The sequence below is a fragment of the Equus przewalskii genome, chromosome 9 (assembly GCF_037783145.1).
Source record: "Equus przewalskii isolate Varuska chromosome 9, EquPr2, whole genome shotgun sequence".
In the NCBI taxonomy this organism is placed as follows: domain Eukaryota; kingdom Metazoa; phylum Chordata; class Mammalia; order Perissodactyla; family Equidae; genus Equus; species Equus przewalskii.
The window spans coordinates 18,398,020-18,415,719 of record NC_091839.1 but is presented as its reverse complement, the minus strand read 5'-3'; the positions used below and the strand labels follow the sequence as shown (position 1 = coordinate 18,415,719).

The 17,700-nt window shown below is 55.3% G+C and overlaps 2 protein-coding genes across 3 annotated transcripts; one reads left to right on the top strand and one right to left on the bottom strand.

Moving 5' to 3' along the window:
• Positions 1-51: 51 nt before the first annotated feature.
• Positions 52-14,553, top strand: GYS1 (glycogen synthase 1). 2 transcript variants are annotated; one of them, XM_008523817.2, is made up of 16 exons: positions 52-388; positions 1,926-2,107; positions 4,040-4,231; positions 5,107-5,292; positions 5,535-5,679; positions 6,151-6,268; positions 6,566-6,686; positions 6,951-7,057; positions 8,257-8,316; positions 8,407-8,485; positions 10,013-10,126; positions 10,394-10,520; positions 11,942-12,037; positions 12,196-12,359; positions 12,818-12,898; positions 13,075-14,553. In XM_008523817.2, exons 1-16 carry the CDS (start codon positions 271-273, stop codon positions 13,396-13,398), a joined length of 2,214 nt encoding a protein of 737 aa, XP_008522039.1. In that variant the 5' UTR covers positions 52-270; the 3' UTR covers positions 13,399-14,553. The 2 variants fall into 2 exon arrangements, with proteins under 2 accessions (XP_008522039.1, XP_070414278.1); XM_070558177.1 differs by having other exon boundaries at positions 67-388; positions 1,732-2,107.
• A 1,404-nt stretch (positions 14,554-15,957) lies between these two features.
• On the bottom strand, positions 15,958-17,698 carry FTL (ferritin light chain). The gene is made up of 4 exons (XM_070558185.1): positions 17,235-17,698; positions 16,922-17,068; positions 16,438-16,563; positions 15,958-16,277 (listed from the first exon to the last, which is right to left on the bottom strand). The coding sequence occupies exons 1-4, from the start codon at positions 17,334-17,336 to the stop codon at positions 16,125-16,127; spliced, it is 528 nt and encodes a 175-aa protein (XP_070414286.1). The 5' UTR covers positions 17,337-17,698; the 3' UTR covers positions 15,958-16,124.
• Positions 17,699-17,700: the final 2 nt, after the last annotated feature.

Here is a 17,700-nt window from a genome sequence, read left to right as displayed (position 1 = left end):
CCAATGGCGCTGGCCGGGGGGCGGGCACCGCCTCCTGGCGGCCGCAAGGTTACACTGCAGGGCCCCACTCAGCTCAGTGACGCTGCGGCCGCCTCCTGCGTACGTCTGAGCGCTGCGGGTTGGGGATACGGTCTTGCAATAGGAAGCCGAGGGCGTTGCAAGCTTCCCGTCGGACACCAGCTGCCTGCCCCCGCACCCTGCCCAGTGCATTCCCCAAGCACCTCCGGGGACCCTACCTGTGGCCTCCGGAGCCCCCTTCCCGCCTCAGCCATGCCTCTAAACCGCACTTTGTCCATGTCCTCACTGCCAGGACTGGACGATTGGGAGGATGAATTCGACCTGGAGAATACAGTGCTCTTCGAGGTGGCCTGGGAGGTGGCCAACAAGGGTGAGCACGCCAGGCTGGGGGCCCCGGAAGAGAAGGGCAGTCGGGGATGGGGTCCCGGAACTCTTGAGTAACAGGGAGCCGGGGCTACATGGCATGACCCTTGGGTCCTGGGCAAGGAGCCTATGACTCCTATGTCCTTCAGGAGGGGTTGGGGTATGTCTCTTGGGACCTAGGGGGCGGGGATGAGTCGCCTGACTGTTAAGATGAAAAGAGGCTGGAAACCCGGGTCCTGGGTCCTAGGGGAGAGGGGGCTGAAATGAAAGATTCCTAGGTCCGGGAGGGAGGTTTCCGAGAGACCAGAGACCTGGGTCCTGAACAGGGAAGGAGATGGGGGGTTGGCACTTCCTAGTGCAAACCTGGGAAGTGGCTGTGTTACAGAACGGTGGCCCTGGCGGAAGGGACTGGGGATGTAACTCCGGATTTGGAAGATCGGATGGGAGATAGGATGCATGAGTCGCGGTGGGAGAATCTGGGGAACTGGTCACTTGACAGTAAAGATGGGAGGAGGCTGGAGACCCTAATTCTTAAACCCTAGGGAGAGAGAGAGTTGGGGCCTGGATGCCTAGATTCTGGAGGAGCCGAGGGCCTGGGTTATGGATTCCTAAGATTAGAGGAACCCGTGGCCTCAGACACATGCGTACTGGAAAGGGGGAAGGCTGGGAAGTCCTAAGTTGGTCAGGGGCTGGGCCCTGGGATGGGAGTGGCAGGGGGCCTGGATTTCTGTGTCCTGGGCCCCAAAGGGCCTGAGGTTCTGGGTTTGGAGAAGCCTGGGGCCGCAATCCCAGGAGCTAGGCAGTTTCACTCCTTAAAAGGGAGAGAGCTGGGGTTTTGCTTTGCTGAATTTTGGGAGAGAAAGGGACTGGCTCTGACACTCACCATGGGAGGGGACCTGCAAATACAGAGCCATGTGTCACCAAGGCCCAAGCCCCAGGAGGTAAGGAGGCTCGGGGCCCAGACTCCTCAGTCTGCACTGGAGTCATGGAAGGGGCAGGGCCCTGCATGCCTGTGTCCCCAGCTGGCAGAAGAGACTGGGGGACAGGTCGGCAGAGTCCCTGGGGAGGCAAGGAATGACAATTCCAGCTTCTCTTGGGCAACTGTAGGAAGTGAAATAGGGCTATGAAGAGAGATTCTCCCAGAGCGTGTCCTAGAGGCTGAGTGAGACTTTAGACCCAGCTCCTGGAGCCCGGAACTCGGGACCCTGGGTCCTGGTAATCCTTGTCAGCTCTGTCATGCTAATTCTCTCAGGACCAGGAGCCCAAGCCCTCAGCCCCTTCTCTCAGTCTCAGAAATCTGGCCTGAGCCCCCTCCTCCCTCAGTCCCGACCCACCCCCTTTTTCCCACAGACTCAGGAGCACTGCCCTCCAGCACTGTATCCTCTCCTCCCTCTGACTCTGAAGGATGGGCTGGCTACCAGTCCCCTCTTCCCTCTAAGCCAGAGGTCCGGGGCCCCGGCACCTCCCATGGCGCCCCACCCCACCCCAGGTCCCAGAGCTGTGGACCTCGGCTGGGGCCTGCCCTCACGTACTTGGGCCCACAGTGGGTGGCATCTACACGGTGCTACAGACGAAGGCGAAGGTGACAGGGGATGAATGGGGCGACAACTACTACCTGGTGGGACCATACACGGAGCAAGGCGTGAGGACCCAGGTGGAGCTGCTCGAGCCCCCAACCCCGGCCCTGAAGAGGACGCTGGACTCCATGAACAGCAAGGGCTGCAAGGTGGGGCATGGGCGGCCAAGGGCAGGGAGGCGGGTGCCCGAGGTCGGGGTGGGAGCAGCAGCAGAAGAGGCAGGGGCTGGACAGAAACCCGGGGCGACCCAGGACTTTCCCAGGCAGACATAGAGGAGGTAAGACTGACAGACACGCAGCAGAGGCAGGACCCCGGGAGGTGTGGGGTGAACCCCAAGTTCTAAGATGTGATGCATGGACAGACAGACAGCAGACTAAGAGATGGTCCCAAGAGGTCAAGATCCTCAGACCCAGAGAGAGAAAAAAAACTAGATGGAAAGGCAGCCAGACAGAACCTGGGGGAGGTGGGCTTGCGGGGAGGCAGGCGGCCAGAATAGGGGTTCTGGAGGCTGAAGTCCAAATTCAGCTTCGCCCCTCCCTGCTCGTGTGCCCTTGGTTAATGAACTTGCTATGAACCCTAGTAGGGTTGTTGGGAGGGTGAAAGAGTTGATAAAGTCTTCAGTCTGGTGCCTGGCGTGAAGTTAGCAATGCGTGTGAGCTGTTGTGTCGTGGTTATCATCATCCTCGTCATCGTTATTACTATAAACAGCGGAGCTTGCAGAGTGAGGTGGGCAGGCAGACAAAGGGAGAGAGACGGATGGCAAGAGACTGTGTCCCAAGAGGTGATGGTGGCCCCAGGGGCTAGAGCAATAGGGAGATAGACAGAGTCTGGATATACATGAGAGGCAGCCCAGTGTTTCAGAGAGAAAGACCTAGAAGGAGAGGGGAAGATGGAATACTGATGAAGAGAGGAGAGACCCAGGGGACTGAGTTTCAGATGGGCAGAGCCAGGGGTTAAAGAGTGGAGAGTCCCAGGGCCTCCGATGAGGGCTGAAGGATGAGCCCAGAGGGGGCTGCCACCCAAGGAGAGGGCCACGAGGCAGCGGGGCCGAAGCACAGACAGGTTGGGGTCTGGGAGCGAGAAGTACAGTGGTTGATTCCTTCATTCATTCACAGCCTCTGGGGTCGGGTGGGGTCTGGAGTCCAGTCAGGCCCGAATGTGTCCCTAAGGAACCTTACAGCAGTTCAGCCCTCCCCCATGGCAGCTGCTCCCCACGTGCTGGGGGCCTAAGAATAGCCCCCCCCAGCAAAAGGGCAGGCAACAGCTGGGAGGGGGAGGGACACTGGGGTCAGGCTCCCCAGGCTGGGGAAAGCCAGGTTAGGGAGGCGTATGACTATCTGCCAGCTGGATAGAGTTGTGGCAGCAGGCCCAGACCTAGGCCATGGTCTCAGGAGGAAAGCAGATTGGAGAAATGTGGCAGGGGCAGAAATGAGACAGCGAGGCTTAGAAACATGGCAGTGGGTAGAAAAATGCAGCCCTGGGGCGTGGAAGGAGGGCAGACAGTATTAGAAATGTGGCTGCAGAGTGCAAAATGGACGTAAGGGCAGAGGAAAGAGGCAGCAGGTGACAAATATATGGCGAAAGGGTTAGAAACAAGGCAGTGGGTGGAAGAAATATGGCAGCCAGAACAGTAACAGAAGTATCCAGGAATTAGCAGCAGGAAGAAAAGATCGTGGGAGAAAGCAACAGGGTGGTTGGTGAAATGTGGCAGAAAGCACAGAAACGAGGCAGCAACTTGGACAAATGATTAGCGGGTAGAAAACAAGGCAGTCGGGGTGTAGAGACAGGACGTGGGAAACGTGTGATTCTAAGGAGAGAAAGGAGGCAGCAGATGGGAGAGAGACAGCAGTTATAGAAACTGAGCAAGGGACAGCGAAATGTTGCAACGGAGAAGGAGAAAGATTGTGGTGGGAATAACTAACAGCAAAGAGAGAAATCAGGCAGCGGGTGAGAAATTAGCAGACAGAAGGTGGAAGAAGTAAGGCTGGAAGCCCAGGCATCTGTCTGTGGCTGAGAGAACCACAAGTGCTGTGCCCAGAGATGTGTGGCCGAAACCCTGAGCCTCCCTCTGGGCCCCCCAGGTGTATTTCGGGCGCTGGCTGATCGAGGGGGGCCCCCTGGTGGTGCTCCTGGATGTGGGGGCCTCAGCCTGGGCCCTGGAACGCTGGAAGGGAGAGCTTTGGGACACCTGCAACATCGGGGTGCCCTGGTACGACCGTGAGGCCAACGACGCCGTCCTTTTTGGCTTCCTCACCACCTGGTTCCTGGGTGAGGTAGGCCCCACCACCAGTCCCCATGTCACTCCTTTCCACCCCAGGCCCAAAACTACAATGGCCATCAGCCCCAGGTCAGAGGGTGGCTGGCTTCTCCCAGGGCATTCTGGGAGTTGTAGGTCCTTTAATCCAAGGATTAGCTCTGACCTTTGGGAACCTGGACATCCAGGGGTCCAGACACTTCTTTCTTCAGAGACCTAAACTCCCAACTCCGCTTCATTCATTGCAGTCTTCCAAATATAAGAATTCTGAGCCATTACCTCTTGGGAAGGCTGGTCTGGCTGGAGGGCTCACCCCCCCCCCCCAGGGAATTCTGGGAGTTGTAGTTCTCTACTCTGATCTTCGCTGGACGTAGCTCTCAGATGGCACCCTGGATGTTTGGGAAACCCCAGCCTATTAGAGAACCAGGAATCCTGGTTCTTCCCCCATTTTAGGTTTTAAAAGGCTCAAGAAACTTTGTTTCCCATGCCCTGGGACAAAGAGTTAATGAACTGGCTGCTCCTAGGGCATTCTGGGAGTTGTAGTCCTCACTATTGGGTGCAGTTCTACTCTTGATTGAGATAAAGGTCTCCAGGAATTGTGTCTAGGACTTGGGAACACTGAAACTTCAGTCTTTCCAGTTCAGCCCTGCTGGGCCTTAGAAGGTTGGCTGAAAAACCCCAGCTCCCATCAGCCTCTGGGGAGGAGGTCAGGGGTCTGGCTGCCTCAAGGATTTGTACAGTTCCTTGTCCAATGGGGATTGCAGGGGCTGGCGGCCCACTCTGTGCAGTGGAGGTGATTTATCTCTCCTCAGTTTGCTCGTCCACTTTGGGGATGGCTGATCATCTTCACGACACACGTGGAGACACAGTGGCCCTGTCTCTGCTGCCCCACAGTTCCTGGCCCAGAGCGAGGAGAAGCCACATGTGGTTGCACACTTCCACGAGTGGTTGGCGGGCATCGGGCTCTGCCTGTGCCGTGCCCGGCGGCTGCCTGTGGCTACAATCTTCACCACCCACGCCACGCTGCTGGGGCGATACCTGTGTGCCGGTGCTGTGGACTTCTACAACAACCTGGAGAATGTGAGCCGGGAGTGTGGCAGGTGGGGGCGGCCAGTATTTCAGGACAGCCCAAAGCTGTCTGCGAAGCCCAAGGAGATCAAGCTCCCTCTTGTCCCAGGACCCAGGAGTCCAAGACCCCAGGCCCCTCCTCCCTCAGACCTAGGAGTCCAGCTTCCGGCTCCAACCTCGCCCAGGACCCCAGAATCTGGACCTCCAGTCTTCTGCCCATTCTCCTAACCTAACCACCGTCCCTTCCTGCCCAGTTCAACGTGGACAAGGAAGCTGGTGAGAGGCAAATTTATCACCGTTACTGCATGGAGCGGGCGGCAGCCCACTGCACTCACGTCTTCACTACCGTGTCCCAGATCACCGCCATTGAGGCTCAGCACCTACTCAAGAGGAAACCAGGTGGGGCATAGGAGGGGGTCCCGAGACATGAATGAGGTAGTTGACGGTCTACGCCAAGGCCCGTACCAATTTTCTTATTGTAAAGAGCAGAGAACTACAACTCCCAGAAGACCCTAAGTTGATGGCCTGCATATGAGGCTGCCGGGCTGTACCCTAGAGGCTAATGGGAGGTGTAGTTTCTTTGACATTCATTTCAGAAAAGGGAAAATTATTTTATTGGCTAAGGTGGATATTGGTCTTCTGAAAGAGGATGGAGGTTCACTGGATTTTGTTTTTGAGAAAAGCAGTGTTAGAACCAGTTATTCTTCCCAGGCTATAGCATCAATTCTCAATGGATGTGAGAACTACAACTCCCAGAAGGCCTCTGGCTGGCCAGCTCCTTAATATTCCTGGAATTACCTTCATTTATTCATTCAACCACATTGATCTGAATGAAGAAGTGAAACATGGGAACTTCTCCCCCATGCCTAGATATCGTGACCCCCAATGGACTGAATGTGAAGAAGTTCTCTGCCATGCATGAGTTCCAGAACCTCCATGCTCAGAGCAAGGCCCGAATCCAGGAGTTTGTGCGTGGCCATTTTTATGGGTATGTGGGCCAGATACCCAGGTCTTGAGAGAGGTGGGGGTTGGGTGCCCAGACTCCCGGGTCTAAGGGAGGGGACAGCTGGGGGCTCAGACTCTTGAGTTCCTGAGCGTCAGAACAATGGCTGAGTATTGCAGGAGATCCCCGTTTAAGGAGAAAAGAGGCACAAGTCCCATGAGTCCCATGATGCCTCTGTACTGTCTAAGATGTTCTTTGCCCCTGTGGCTTCTGGGGTTTGTAGTTTTGAGCCAGGGCTAGAGGGTGAGGATCTTGGCTTCACCCTGTCTTGTGGCTTTTTAGGCACCTGGACTTCAACTTGGATAAGACCCTGTATTTCTTTATCGCCGGCCGCTACGAGTTCTCCAACAAGGGGGCTGACGTCTTCCTGGAGGCCTTGGCCCGGCTCAACTATCTGCTCAGAGTAAGGCCTGGGCTACGAGGGGACAAAGGAGGATGAGAAGATGAGTACATAACCGGCGAGAACAGGACCCGGGGAGGTGGGGGTTGGGAACCCCGTCTGTAGGGCAGGTGCAGACACCCAGAAAGAAGATCCGAGTCTCAGTGGGGATAGTAACTCTGTCCTATAATTCGCCTTGACAGGAAGGGGCCTGGCAGGATCCTAGTGGTCTTGGGGGAGGGGAAAGGGTGGGTGATCCTGACCTCGGCCCCTTTTCCTCGGCCCCAGGTAAATGGCAGCGAGCAGACGGTGGTCGCCTTCTTCATCATGCCGGCTCGGACCAACAACTTCAACGTGGAAACCCTCAAGGGGCAAGCCGTGCGCAAGCAGCTCTGGTCAGCAGCCTTGGCCCGGGCACCCGGCCGGCCCCACGCCCAGCTCTGTGCTCCGGGTCTAGTGTTCCTCTTGGAGTCTCAGTTTTGTCATCTGTAACAGGATCAACCCGCCCCACCAATTCCTACTGAAGTCACTTGCTTAAGATGCCTCCAGCACAGGGGGCAGTAAGAAGTCGCAGGCAGGACAAGTGTGACAGCACCATCAGGGTTCTGATATGAAACCAGTGAGGTCCCACTCATGCCACTGACCCTTGCTGGCTCTGTGACTTTAGGCAAACCACTCCCCTTCTCCAAGGCTCAGTTTCCTCATCTGTAAAACCCATTCATTAGCCATAGATATTCACTGAGCACCTACTGTGTGCCAGGCACTGTTCCAGGCCCTGGGAACACAGCTGTGAACAAGAAAGATAAAATCCCTGCCCTCATGGAGCTCACATTCTAGAAAATTCTAGAAAGTGCTCTGGCAAAAAAATAAAAGGACTGGAATATGAGACAGTTGTCAGGACAGGCCACACTGAGAAAGTACCATTGGGTAGAGACCAATAGAGGAAATGAGGGAGGGTGTCCTGTTTGTATGTGGGGAACAGCAAAGGGAACAGCAAGTGCAAAGGTCCTGAGGCATGTTTGAGAAACAGCAAGGAGGCCAGTGGAGCTGAAGCAGAGTGCCTTAGAGAGATGGGGTAGAAAATGAGGCCAGAGCTCTGGGAGGGCTGTGAGCAGAGGGATGTCACTGGAGCTGTAGGGTGGCGCTCTTTGCTAGCATTACTCGTGTACATAAAGTTTCCTCTCAGAACATAATTTTCCCTTTTTATAAAATGGGGCTTAGCATTGCCACCGCCAGGACTAGGAGAAGTCCTAATAATAGCTGACATTTCTGGAAGGCTCACTGTGTGCCGGGCACTGTGCACTTTTTGTCATGACCTCATCGAGTTCTCACTGCAAACCTCTGAGGTTGATTCTATTTTTGTCCCTGTCTGACAGATAAGTTACTGAAGTCAGAGAGGAAAGGCCACCTATCCCTGGCCACACAGCCGATGCAAGGCACAAGGGATCCGAGCCTTCCAGGGCCTGTTCCCTGGGTCCCCATCCTCCAGCCCAGAATCCCCAGGGCTTCTCTGCTCAGACCTCAGTTTCCCAGCTGCCCCGGAAGCCTACAATAAGTGACTGGTGTGTATATGATGTCGCTCTGCCCCTTCCAGGGATACGGCGAACACAGTGAAGGAGAAGTTCGGGAGGAAGCTTTACGAATCCCTGCTGGTGTGAGTGCCCCGCCCTCAGCCCTGCGCCCTCCTGGACCCTAACCCCTCTCTCCACCCAATCTCAGATGCATCCCTCTGCTCGCTTCGCAGTGGGAGCCTCCCGGACATGAACAAGATGCTGGACAAGGAGGATTTCACTATGATGAAGAGAGCCATCTTTGCCACGCAGGTATGGTTTGGACCCCTGAGCAGAGAGGCGACAACTCCCAGCAGCCCCAGAGGCAGCTTGCCGTGTTAGCTCTGACCCCAGAGATTGCTGAGAATTCTGCTTTATTGGGCGGCTCTTATCGGGGGAATCAATTCTGAGGTCCACAGAAGAGTGTGAACTGACTGGTAGAACTTCAATTCCCAGAAGCCCTTAGGGCAGCCTGCTTTCCTGAGACTCATTCTGCCACAGGGGCTGCTGGGCATTGTAATTTCTTTGAGTACCCAGGGTCAATGGACAACAGGTGAAAGGGAACTTAGGAAGTCAAGCTAGCCACAAAAGGAGAACTACAACTCCCAGTTGTCCTTGGGCTTTGCTGCGTACTAGCTCCACCTCTCTCCCCAGAGACAGCTGGGAATGGTAGTTTTGTTGGGCCTCTTTTACACTAGAGCCAACGTGTCAGCTAAAACACTTATCTTTTCCTAGAGAACATTGAAAACTCTCAGCAGCCGCTGTTTCTTATCCCCTTGCCTGTGTCTTAGTCTCCAAACACTCGTGGGAGTGGTAGCTTCTTTACATTATTGGCAGGTAACTGGAATTAGGTGGATGGGAAACCTTAGAGAAGATCGGCAGTCACCAAATGAGAACTGCAATTCCCAGCAGCCCCTGGGTCTTTCTGCTATATTGACACTTCCCTACCCCAGAGACTTCTGGGAGTTAGAGTTCTTTTGTTCTCTGGAGTCAAGGGTCTTTGGTACCTATGGCCAGGGTTGGTGAGCCATTTCCTGGAGAATGGAAACCTAGACAGCCAAGTTGCATAAACAAGGTGTGAATTGTTTTTGGCCAAACTATAATTTCCAACAATCCCCAAGGCTGCTTGCCTCACTGAGGGTGTTTCTGCCCTGGGGCTGCTGGGAATTGTAGTTTGTTGGGCCCCTGGAGTCAGTAGACTGAAGGTGTGCAGAACTTTTACTGAGAGAAATGATGGAATATTTGCAAAGAACTATACATCCCAGCAGCCCCCTGGACTTCTATCACACTAGCTCTATCTTCCTCCAGTGACTCTTGGGAATTGTGCTTTTTCTGGGCCGCTGTGGGGGGTGGAAGTCGAGGTAATTACAAGCCACTTAAAGGGAACATGGAAAGAGATCCAGGATTTTCATTAAAAAACTACAACTTCCAGCAGCCCCTGAAGCTTGCCACCATATTGGCACAGTCTCTGGCCTGGTCTACTGGGGGGAGTTAAAGTTCCTTTGAATTTGATGATATAGCCAAGACTACAGAACAAGATAACTGCAACTCCCTGTAGTCCGTGGGGCATGTTAACCCTGGCTCTGCCTCAAAGACAGCTGGGAATTGTAGTTTCTTTTCAGCTCATGGTGGTTAAAGGGGAAAGGGAACCTTTACAGATAGAGTCAAGCAGGAAATCGACAACCCCTGGGAATCTCTTGGGCTGGTTACCCCACAACCTGGTAGGAATTGTAGTCTCCTTGGATCCCCAGGGTCAGCATGTCTCTTTCCTTACCCCCACTCCCCTTGTGGCCCCCACAGCGGCAGTCTTTTCCCCCTGTGTGCACCCACAATATGCTGGACGACTCCTCGGACCCTATCCTGACCACCATCCGTCGAATCGGCCTCTTCAATAGTAGTGCTGACAGGGTCAAGGTGAGGGCAGCGGCCAGGGTGGGTTGGGCCTGGCGGGGGCATGCAGAGGGAACCCTGGGCCTTCCATTCCCCATCTCCCATAGTTTATCAAAAGATCGCTATGTTTAGAAAGAACCTTAGCTTCCGAAGCTGACTTGGATTCAAATCTTTATCCTGCCACTCACCTGTGTGACTTTAGACAAATTTCCCACCCTCTCTGGGCCTCTCTAGGATCTGAGGAGTAGCTACATAAGGTTCTTGGGCTGTGTCCTTCTTTTTCCCTGCCAGGTGATTTTCCACCCAGAGTTCCTCTCCTCCACGAGCCCCCTGCTCCCCGTGGACTATGAGGAGTTTGTCCGTGGCTGCCACCTTGGGGTTTTCCCCTCCTACTATGAGCCTTGGGGCTACACACCAGGTGAGTGCAGCATGGCGGTAGGGTCCTGGGCAGATCTGGCACAATCCCCGTGCAAGGCACTCTGCTTCTCTGAGCCTCAGGCTTCTCCTTTGCAAAACAGGGGCAATAGAGGGCCAGCCCGCTGGCGTAGTGGTTGGGTTCTCACACTCCACTTTGGCAGCCCGGGGTTCGCAGGTTCAGATCCCGGGCACGGACCTAGCACCGCTCGTCAAGCCATACTGTGGCAGCGACCCAAATAAAATAGAGGAAGATTGGCACAGATGTTAGCTCAGCGACAATCTTCCTCAAGCAAAAAGAGGAAGATTGACAATAGATTGGCTCAGGGCCAATCTTCCTCACCAAAAAACCCTAAAAAAACAGGGGCAATGGCAACAGTCTGTTCTGCTACAGTGTGTTTTTGTAAACACAGTAGCTCATGTGATGTTTAACTGGAGGACTGATGTCACAGTTCACATGGCTGACATTTGGCCCCCCCAAATAAAGCAGCTGAATGCACAGTTCACTGAACACAAAAGAATGTGGCAAAGTCACTCGGAGCTGTTCCTGGTGCCCATCGCCTCCCCCTTCCTCCTGTCGGCTCCCTTCAGACACCAGCTTCGAGCCGAAACAGCTCCTGGGCAGTTCTCCCTCATTTGGGGACATTTTGCTGTGGTTTCCCCAAACTCAACCCTTCCTCACATCTTTTCGCATGTTTTTCAGGCTAAATAAATACCACATTTGCCGTAGTAATTTTTACTTTATGAGTAATTTAACAAGTCTTTTAAACTATGCTTGCATGATAATTAGGAATTTTGCCAGTTTTCTTTCATCCATGGTTAAAATGATGCCTAGGTTTTGTGTGGTCGGCCCCAACCCTGTTTTTCCCATAAGCCCCCTTATAGTTAGCGCCTGCTTTTGCAGCTTACAGAGGTTTTTAGAAACATTTCCATGAGAATTATAACAAACTCCTTGAACCAATTCTCAGCGTTAAGGTAGGAAACAAGGCATCGTAGGTGCTCTGTAGACAGCAATAGTAATAGTGAGAGACTTTTTCTTACCTCCTGTCAAAACAGACTGAAGCTGTTTTAACCAAAACAGTATGGTCTGGCCCAAGAAAGTATCTTACAGGTTGTGAGGATTAAGTAAAATGATAGACATTGGCCCAGAGTACGTATTCAATAAATTAGCATCCTTATCGCCCAACTAAAGACTTCTCCTCATCCTGAGGCCTTGGGGCAAGTGAACTCCCTTTTGCTAAGCCTCTTAGCTTCCGCTCTAAGACTGTGATAGTCCAATGCCCCGCCTGGTTTTTCCACTCCTGACTTGCTCGGCTCAGCGCCCAGCACTTGGTAAAGATGCCAGTAGAGGGCGCCGTTGAGGCGTCTATTGAGATTTAAGACTTTGCTAAGTGCTAAGTGGGCTGTTCTCACGCCTTCCTGCAGCTGAGTGCACGGTTATGGGCATCCCCAGTATCTCCACCAACCTCTCCGGCTTCGGCTGCTTCATGGAGGAACACATCGCAGACCCCTCAGCTTACGGTCAGCGCCCGGACTGAGAGCCGGGACTCTTGGATCCTGGGGAGGAGGGGGTGGAACTCCTTAGTCCCAGGGAAGGAGGGGTCCTGGTGCCACAGGGTCCCAGGGAGAATGAAGGTCTCCCCAGTCTGGTTTCTGAGCCCCCGTCCTGGCCCCTGCAGGCATCTACATTCTGGACCGGCGGTTCCGCAGCCTGGATGATTCCTGCTCGCAGCTTACCTCCTTCCTCTACAGCTTCTGCCAGCAGAGCCGGCGGCAGCGCATCATCCAGCGGAACCGCACGGAGCGCCTCTCCGACCTTCTGGACTGGAAATACCTAGGCCGGGTATAACTCCCTTCCCTGTCCTCTGCTAGTGAATCGGCCGCTTCCCGCTCTGGGCCTCTGATTCCTCAGCTCAAAGGCTGGCGCAGGGGACACGGTCTCCTCCTACCTGTAGCAGTTGCTGTCCCTTTAAGAAATTAACGTTTGCGGGAAGACCTCATTGGTCAGAAGTGCTCTATTTGCATAAGGGCGTGGCCAAAGACGTACCCGACTGGAGAATTCCACCCGTGTTCTTGGGATGTGGCTCAGAGACTGTCAAATCATAGCTCTGCTTATCTACCTGAGGGGCGGAGCTAGGAAGATGGATAATTGGCATAGGGGCCAACTGGAGGTGCTCAGAGTGTGCTCATTTGCATAACGGATGTGGCCAGGATTCGCCTCGCTCCGGGTCTGCAGGGGTGGCCGGGGGTCCGGCTCCCGCCCCCTGACGCCTCCCCTCCCACTCACTTCTTTCCCTCAAGTACTATATGTCCGCGCGCCACATGGCGCTGGCCAAGGCCTTTCCAGAACATTTCACCTACGAGCCCCGCGAGGCTGATGCGGTGAGTGGACCCGGGGTCTCTCTGGTGGGCCAGGAGCTGGAGGGCTGGGGTGGGGTAGGGTGGGGCGTCCCTCCCTCCTGGGATCAGAAGGCGTCAGGGGCCCTGGATGCCTGGGCAGGATTGTAGGGGCCTCCGCTCACTCTGCAGTCTGTGCCCACAACCCCGTCCGTACGCAGACCCAGGGCTACCGCTACCCACGGCCTGCATCGGTGCCTCCGTCGCCCTCACTGTCACGACACTCGAGCCCGCACCAGAGCGAGGACGAGGAGGAGCCCCGGGACGTGCCGCCCGATGAAGACAGTGAGCGCTACGACGAGGACGAGGAGGCCGCCAAGGACCGGCGCAACATCCGCGCCCCGGAGTGGCCGCGTCGCGCCTCCTGCACCTCTTCCACGAGCGGGAGCAAGCGCGGCTCGGTGGACACGGGGCCCTCCAGCTCGCTCAGCACCCCCAGCGAGCCCCTCAGCCCCGCCAGCTCCCTGGGCGAGGAGCGCAACTAAGTCTCCTGCCCCACACTCCCCGCCCGCACTGCCTGCCTCATCCAGAGGGTGGATGCTGAAGGGCGCTGTTCCCAAACCCTGCTCCAAATCCGGAACCCTCTGTGGGGTCCACAGCCCCGCCCCCTCCGCCATACAGTCCAGCCCCCTCTAGCTAGCTCTTGGAATCCCCACACTCCAGAACCCACAACGCTGTGCCTTTCTTGGGTTCCAGAATGCACAATCTGTGCCCTGGAGTCCCCCAGGCCTGGCCCGGGTCCCAGAGGCCAGGACTCTGCCGTTACCCTACTGTGGTGCCAGAGGTTTTAGGAAACCTGGCCTATTGCCTTCCAGGCTCCTAGAGCCCTTTGTGGTTTGCAATTCTACAGCCCTCTGAGCATGCCATGTTCAGGCCTGGCCTGGGGGCCACCAAGCTCCGGAAACCGCGTGGTATCCCTGCTAATGGGGACAATCAAGTCCAGAACTAGGCACTTTCAGGGACTTTACTGAATGCAGAAGTTCCTCCATTTCAACTCCAGAACTCGGGCTGCAGGCCAGGGCACTGGTGTTTACTCGGATCCAGCCCTCCCTGATTTGTCCAGCTCTGCCTGCAGGATCTCTCCATCTCTGCCCCCCTCTTCCTCCACACTTTGGCCAAGCAAGGAGGGGGCAGAACCACTTGGCTTCTCATTCCTACTGGAGAACAGACAGTCTTGGTCTAGATGCCTTTCTGGCCTTTTCTGGACCGGATCCTACTCCTTCCGTGCGTCTGAGCTCTCCCTTATATCTCCAGGCTCCTTCTGTGGCCTCCAGGGAACCCCTCGGCTGAGGACAGAACTGGCTGTCTTCCCAGCCACAATCCCCAATCATTAGACCCACCGTGAAACCACTGGGTTCTAGGTGCCGGCTGCTGAATCTAGAACCTTAAGACTGTGCTGCATCCTGGTCCCATTCCCCTGGTCTAAAACTGGGCCCACTGGGTTCTAGAACCTCTATATTTACCTCGAGGCTCTTCCATCCCCAAGCTGTGCCCCGCTCCCAGCTTTGGTGAAACGGAGGGGCCCCTCACGTGTGCTGTGCTGTGTCTAATGCACTTAGTTTGCCGTTGGGAAGGGGGAGGGCGGAAGGAGTGTGACTGAAGTGTGTCCAGAGATGAAAAAATACATCTATATTTAAGAATCTCAGGTCTGGTCCGACATGAGGGGCCTTGTTCCTGGCCCCCCTCTCCTTGTGGCCTCCTCTGTTCCTCCCCCTGCCCACCCCTGGGTCCCTGATCCCTTGTCTCATCCTGCTGTCTTGGAAGAGATTAGGATTGCCAGTCTGATTCCCATCTTATTTCAAGGGAACGCACCTCTGTTGTGTTTACTTGGGACTTGACTTGCAAATGGCGAAAACTTGGCTCAAGCTCCCTTTGGCAGAAAGGGGTGTCACTGGAAAAAGGATTGTAGGGTAGCTCGGAGCCACGTGTGATTATTTGAATTAATCCCTCAGCAGCATTAGCCATGTGCACGTGCTCAACAGCCACTGTGGCCGCATGTGGCTACCCTATCGGGCAGCGCAGATATAGAACGCTTCCATCATTGAAAAAGTCCTATTGGACAGCACTAGTTTAGAGCATGTTTCTAGGACCCTGTGGCCTCTGATCTTTGGCTCTACTGTCCCCTAGATGGCTGTGTTTTCAGGAAAAATCTTTTCCTTTTCCGATCTAGTCTTCACTAGGCCATACGTGCATCTCCAAAGCAATCGCTTTTCAGGGGCGTAGAAAGCTCCAATTTTTTGGATTTGGGAGTGCGATCATCCTTCCTGTTGGCCACTGTGTGACACACAGAAGCTCCCTCCCTGAAAGAGCAGGGACAGCAAGGGTCACGGTGGGGAGCAGACCCAACAACAGGAGTCCAGCAGCCACTTCCTCTTCGATTCTTCTGCCCAAATCAGGGAAGGGGGAGTGGGTCAGAGTTGATTGTTTCGTAACTTGGGCCCAGCAGCTGCCTGTAAACCCTCTTCCAGCTTCAGTTCCCACTTGAATTTGGCCCCAAGTTTCACCTTCCCGTTTCTGTGCTCAGCCCCAAACCCCCAGCTCAGCATCTCTTGCACATCCCATGCTCCCAGCTGCTCAGACACACTCTGAGTTCTTCCTAGCTGTGCTTCAAATTGGAGAGCAGGTGTGGCACCCTGGGTGTGCTTCCTGGTTGCCACGGGCAATTTCTACGTTAATAGCCTCAACTCACCCACAGAAAGGAGCTCCTAATTCTACTTAACCGCCAGAGGTTGGCAGGGCCTGGCACAGACTCGTTTCTTGTTACTGTTTGGTATCTCTTTAACAGTGTCTGCTTCCAGTGACCAACCCCAGGTCTTTAGACTTCCCTGGAATCTGGGCTCTCCTATCTAGGAGGGACTGTTAACAGCCTGGCGAACCAGAGAACCCGTTACTGCAACACACCCCACAGGTGAGGACAAGCCTTAGGAATAGGCAAGACAGGTGGAGCCAACTCCCCCGGCTTGCCAGCCCAGTCCAGCTAGAAGCCTTGTGAAAACAGATCCCACCCCATTTCCCACACCACACAGACACACACAACCACCAGCTGCTGGAAAAAGCTTTATTGTTTCCATTTGGTCCAGGCTTGGGCAGAAGGCTCCAGGCTAGTTAAAAAGCTATCTCTAGTGGCTGCAGGGAGAGGCTCAGGCAGAAGCTCTGACGCCAGGGGGATACCAAAGGGGCCCCCTCAAAGGCCGCTGGACTCCGGAGGCTCCTAGTCGTGCTTGAGGGTGAGCCTTTCAAAGAGATACTCGCCCAGCCCAGCTTGGGAGCCAACGAGCCTCTGGATGTTGGTCAGATGGTCGCCCATCTTCTTGATGAGTTTCACCTCCTCGTCTAGGAAGTGGCTCTCCAAGAAGTCACAGAGCTGAAAGATAAAAGAGAAAATGTTGCCACTTACAATAGTATGACAGATGGGTGACGAGGCTCAGAAGGATAGCTGTCCAATCACGAGGCCAATGCTTAGAACGTAAGCTTCATGTCTGGGTAGCTCAAGGTAAGTAGACACAGATGAACAGAGTACTTACATGGGGGTCTGCCTGGGCAGAACCCAGGGCATGCAGATCCAAAAGGGCCTGGTTCAGGCTCTTCTCCAGGACAATGGCGGCTTTCATGGCATCCAGGGTTGTACCCCACTCATCCTGGGACGGCTTCTATACAGAAAACAGCTCAGAACTAGCCACTTACCCCGCAAAGGACTAAAACGACATTTCCCAGCAGTTGCGGGGGTAAAGAGCCTAGCGCAAAAAACCGTCTAAGGGTTCCTATCCAAACCCCCACCCCCCACCTCCCCGGTCTCCTACAACAGCAACCCCCAGGAGACGACGCCGCAGTCTACACCGCCACGTCCTGGGGGAACTGGGTGCGCCTCCATTCCCAATCATAATAGACAGCCCGCACATGACCAGACTCAATCTCCCAGAAGCCCACGCGGTGCCTAAACAAACGGTCAACAAGCCTCGCGCGCAGGGACTGCCGGGAGATGCAGTCCGTTGCCCGCACCCTGTTTACCTGCAAGTCCTGGAAGAGGGCGCGGCCGCCGCGCTGGTTTTGCATCTTCAAGAGACGCTCGGCACCCTCGCGCTTCTCCTCCGCCAACTCGCGGAAGAAGTGGCATACGCCCTCCAGAGCCACATCGTCGCGGTCGAAATAGAAGCCCTGCGGGAAGAGATGGCGGGAACAACGGTTAGCGGGAGGCGAGGCCAGGCGTGCGGACTCCGCCTTCCGACTACCCGACGGGACAAAGAAAGCCAGCGCGTGCGCAGAAGGCCAGAGGTACGCAGCTGGGGGAAACTTGGGCCGGGGGCGTCCTGGGGATCCTCACCAGAGAGAGGTAGGTGTAGGAGGCCCGCAGGTACAGGTTGACCAGGCGGTTGACGGCGGCCTCCACTTCAGTAGAATAATTCTGACGAATCTGGGAGCTCATGGTTGATCGGCAGTAAGGAGCTGAGCTCAAAAGAACGGTATTAGTGGATCCCGCCGGAGGTAGAGGATGGTTGAGAAGTTGGTCCGAAGGCTGAGACTGGAAAAGAGGTTGGAGGGTGGTCGGAGGCTGGAAAAAGAGGAGTCCCAGGGGTCTGTTCCGTCCAAACACTGTTGAAGCAAGACACAGATCCGTGGGACGCCTAGCGCACTGCAAGGGAGCGTGGCGAAGGCGGCTTCTTTTATAGCGCGCGGGCCCTGGGGGGTGGGGCGTTCAAGGAGTGCGATCGGCCAATCAGCGGTGGCGGGAGGCGGGGCCTGGGGCCGCGCGCGACCAATCGCGAGCCGATAGAAGTCCCGGACCCCCA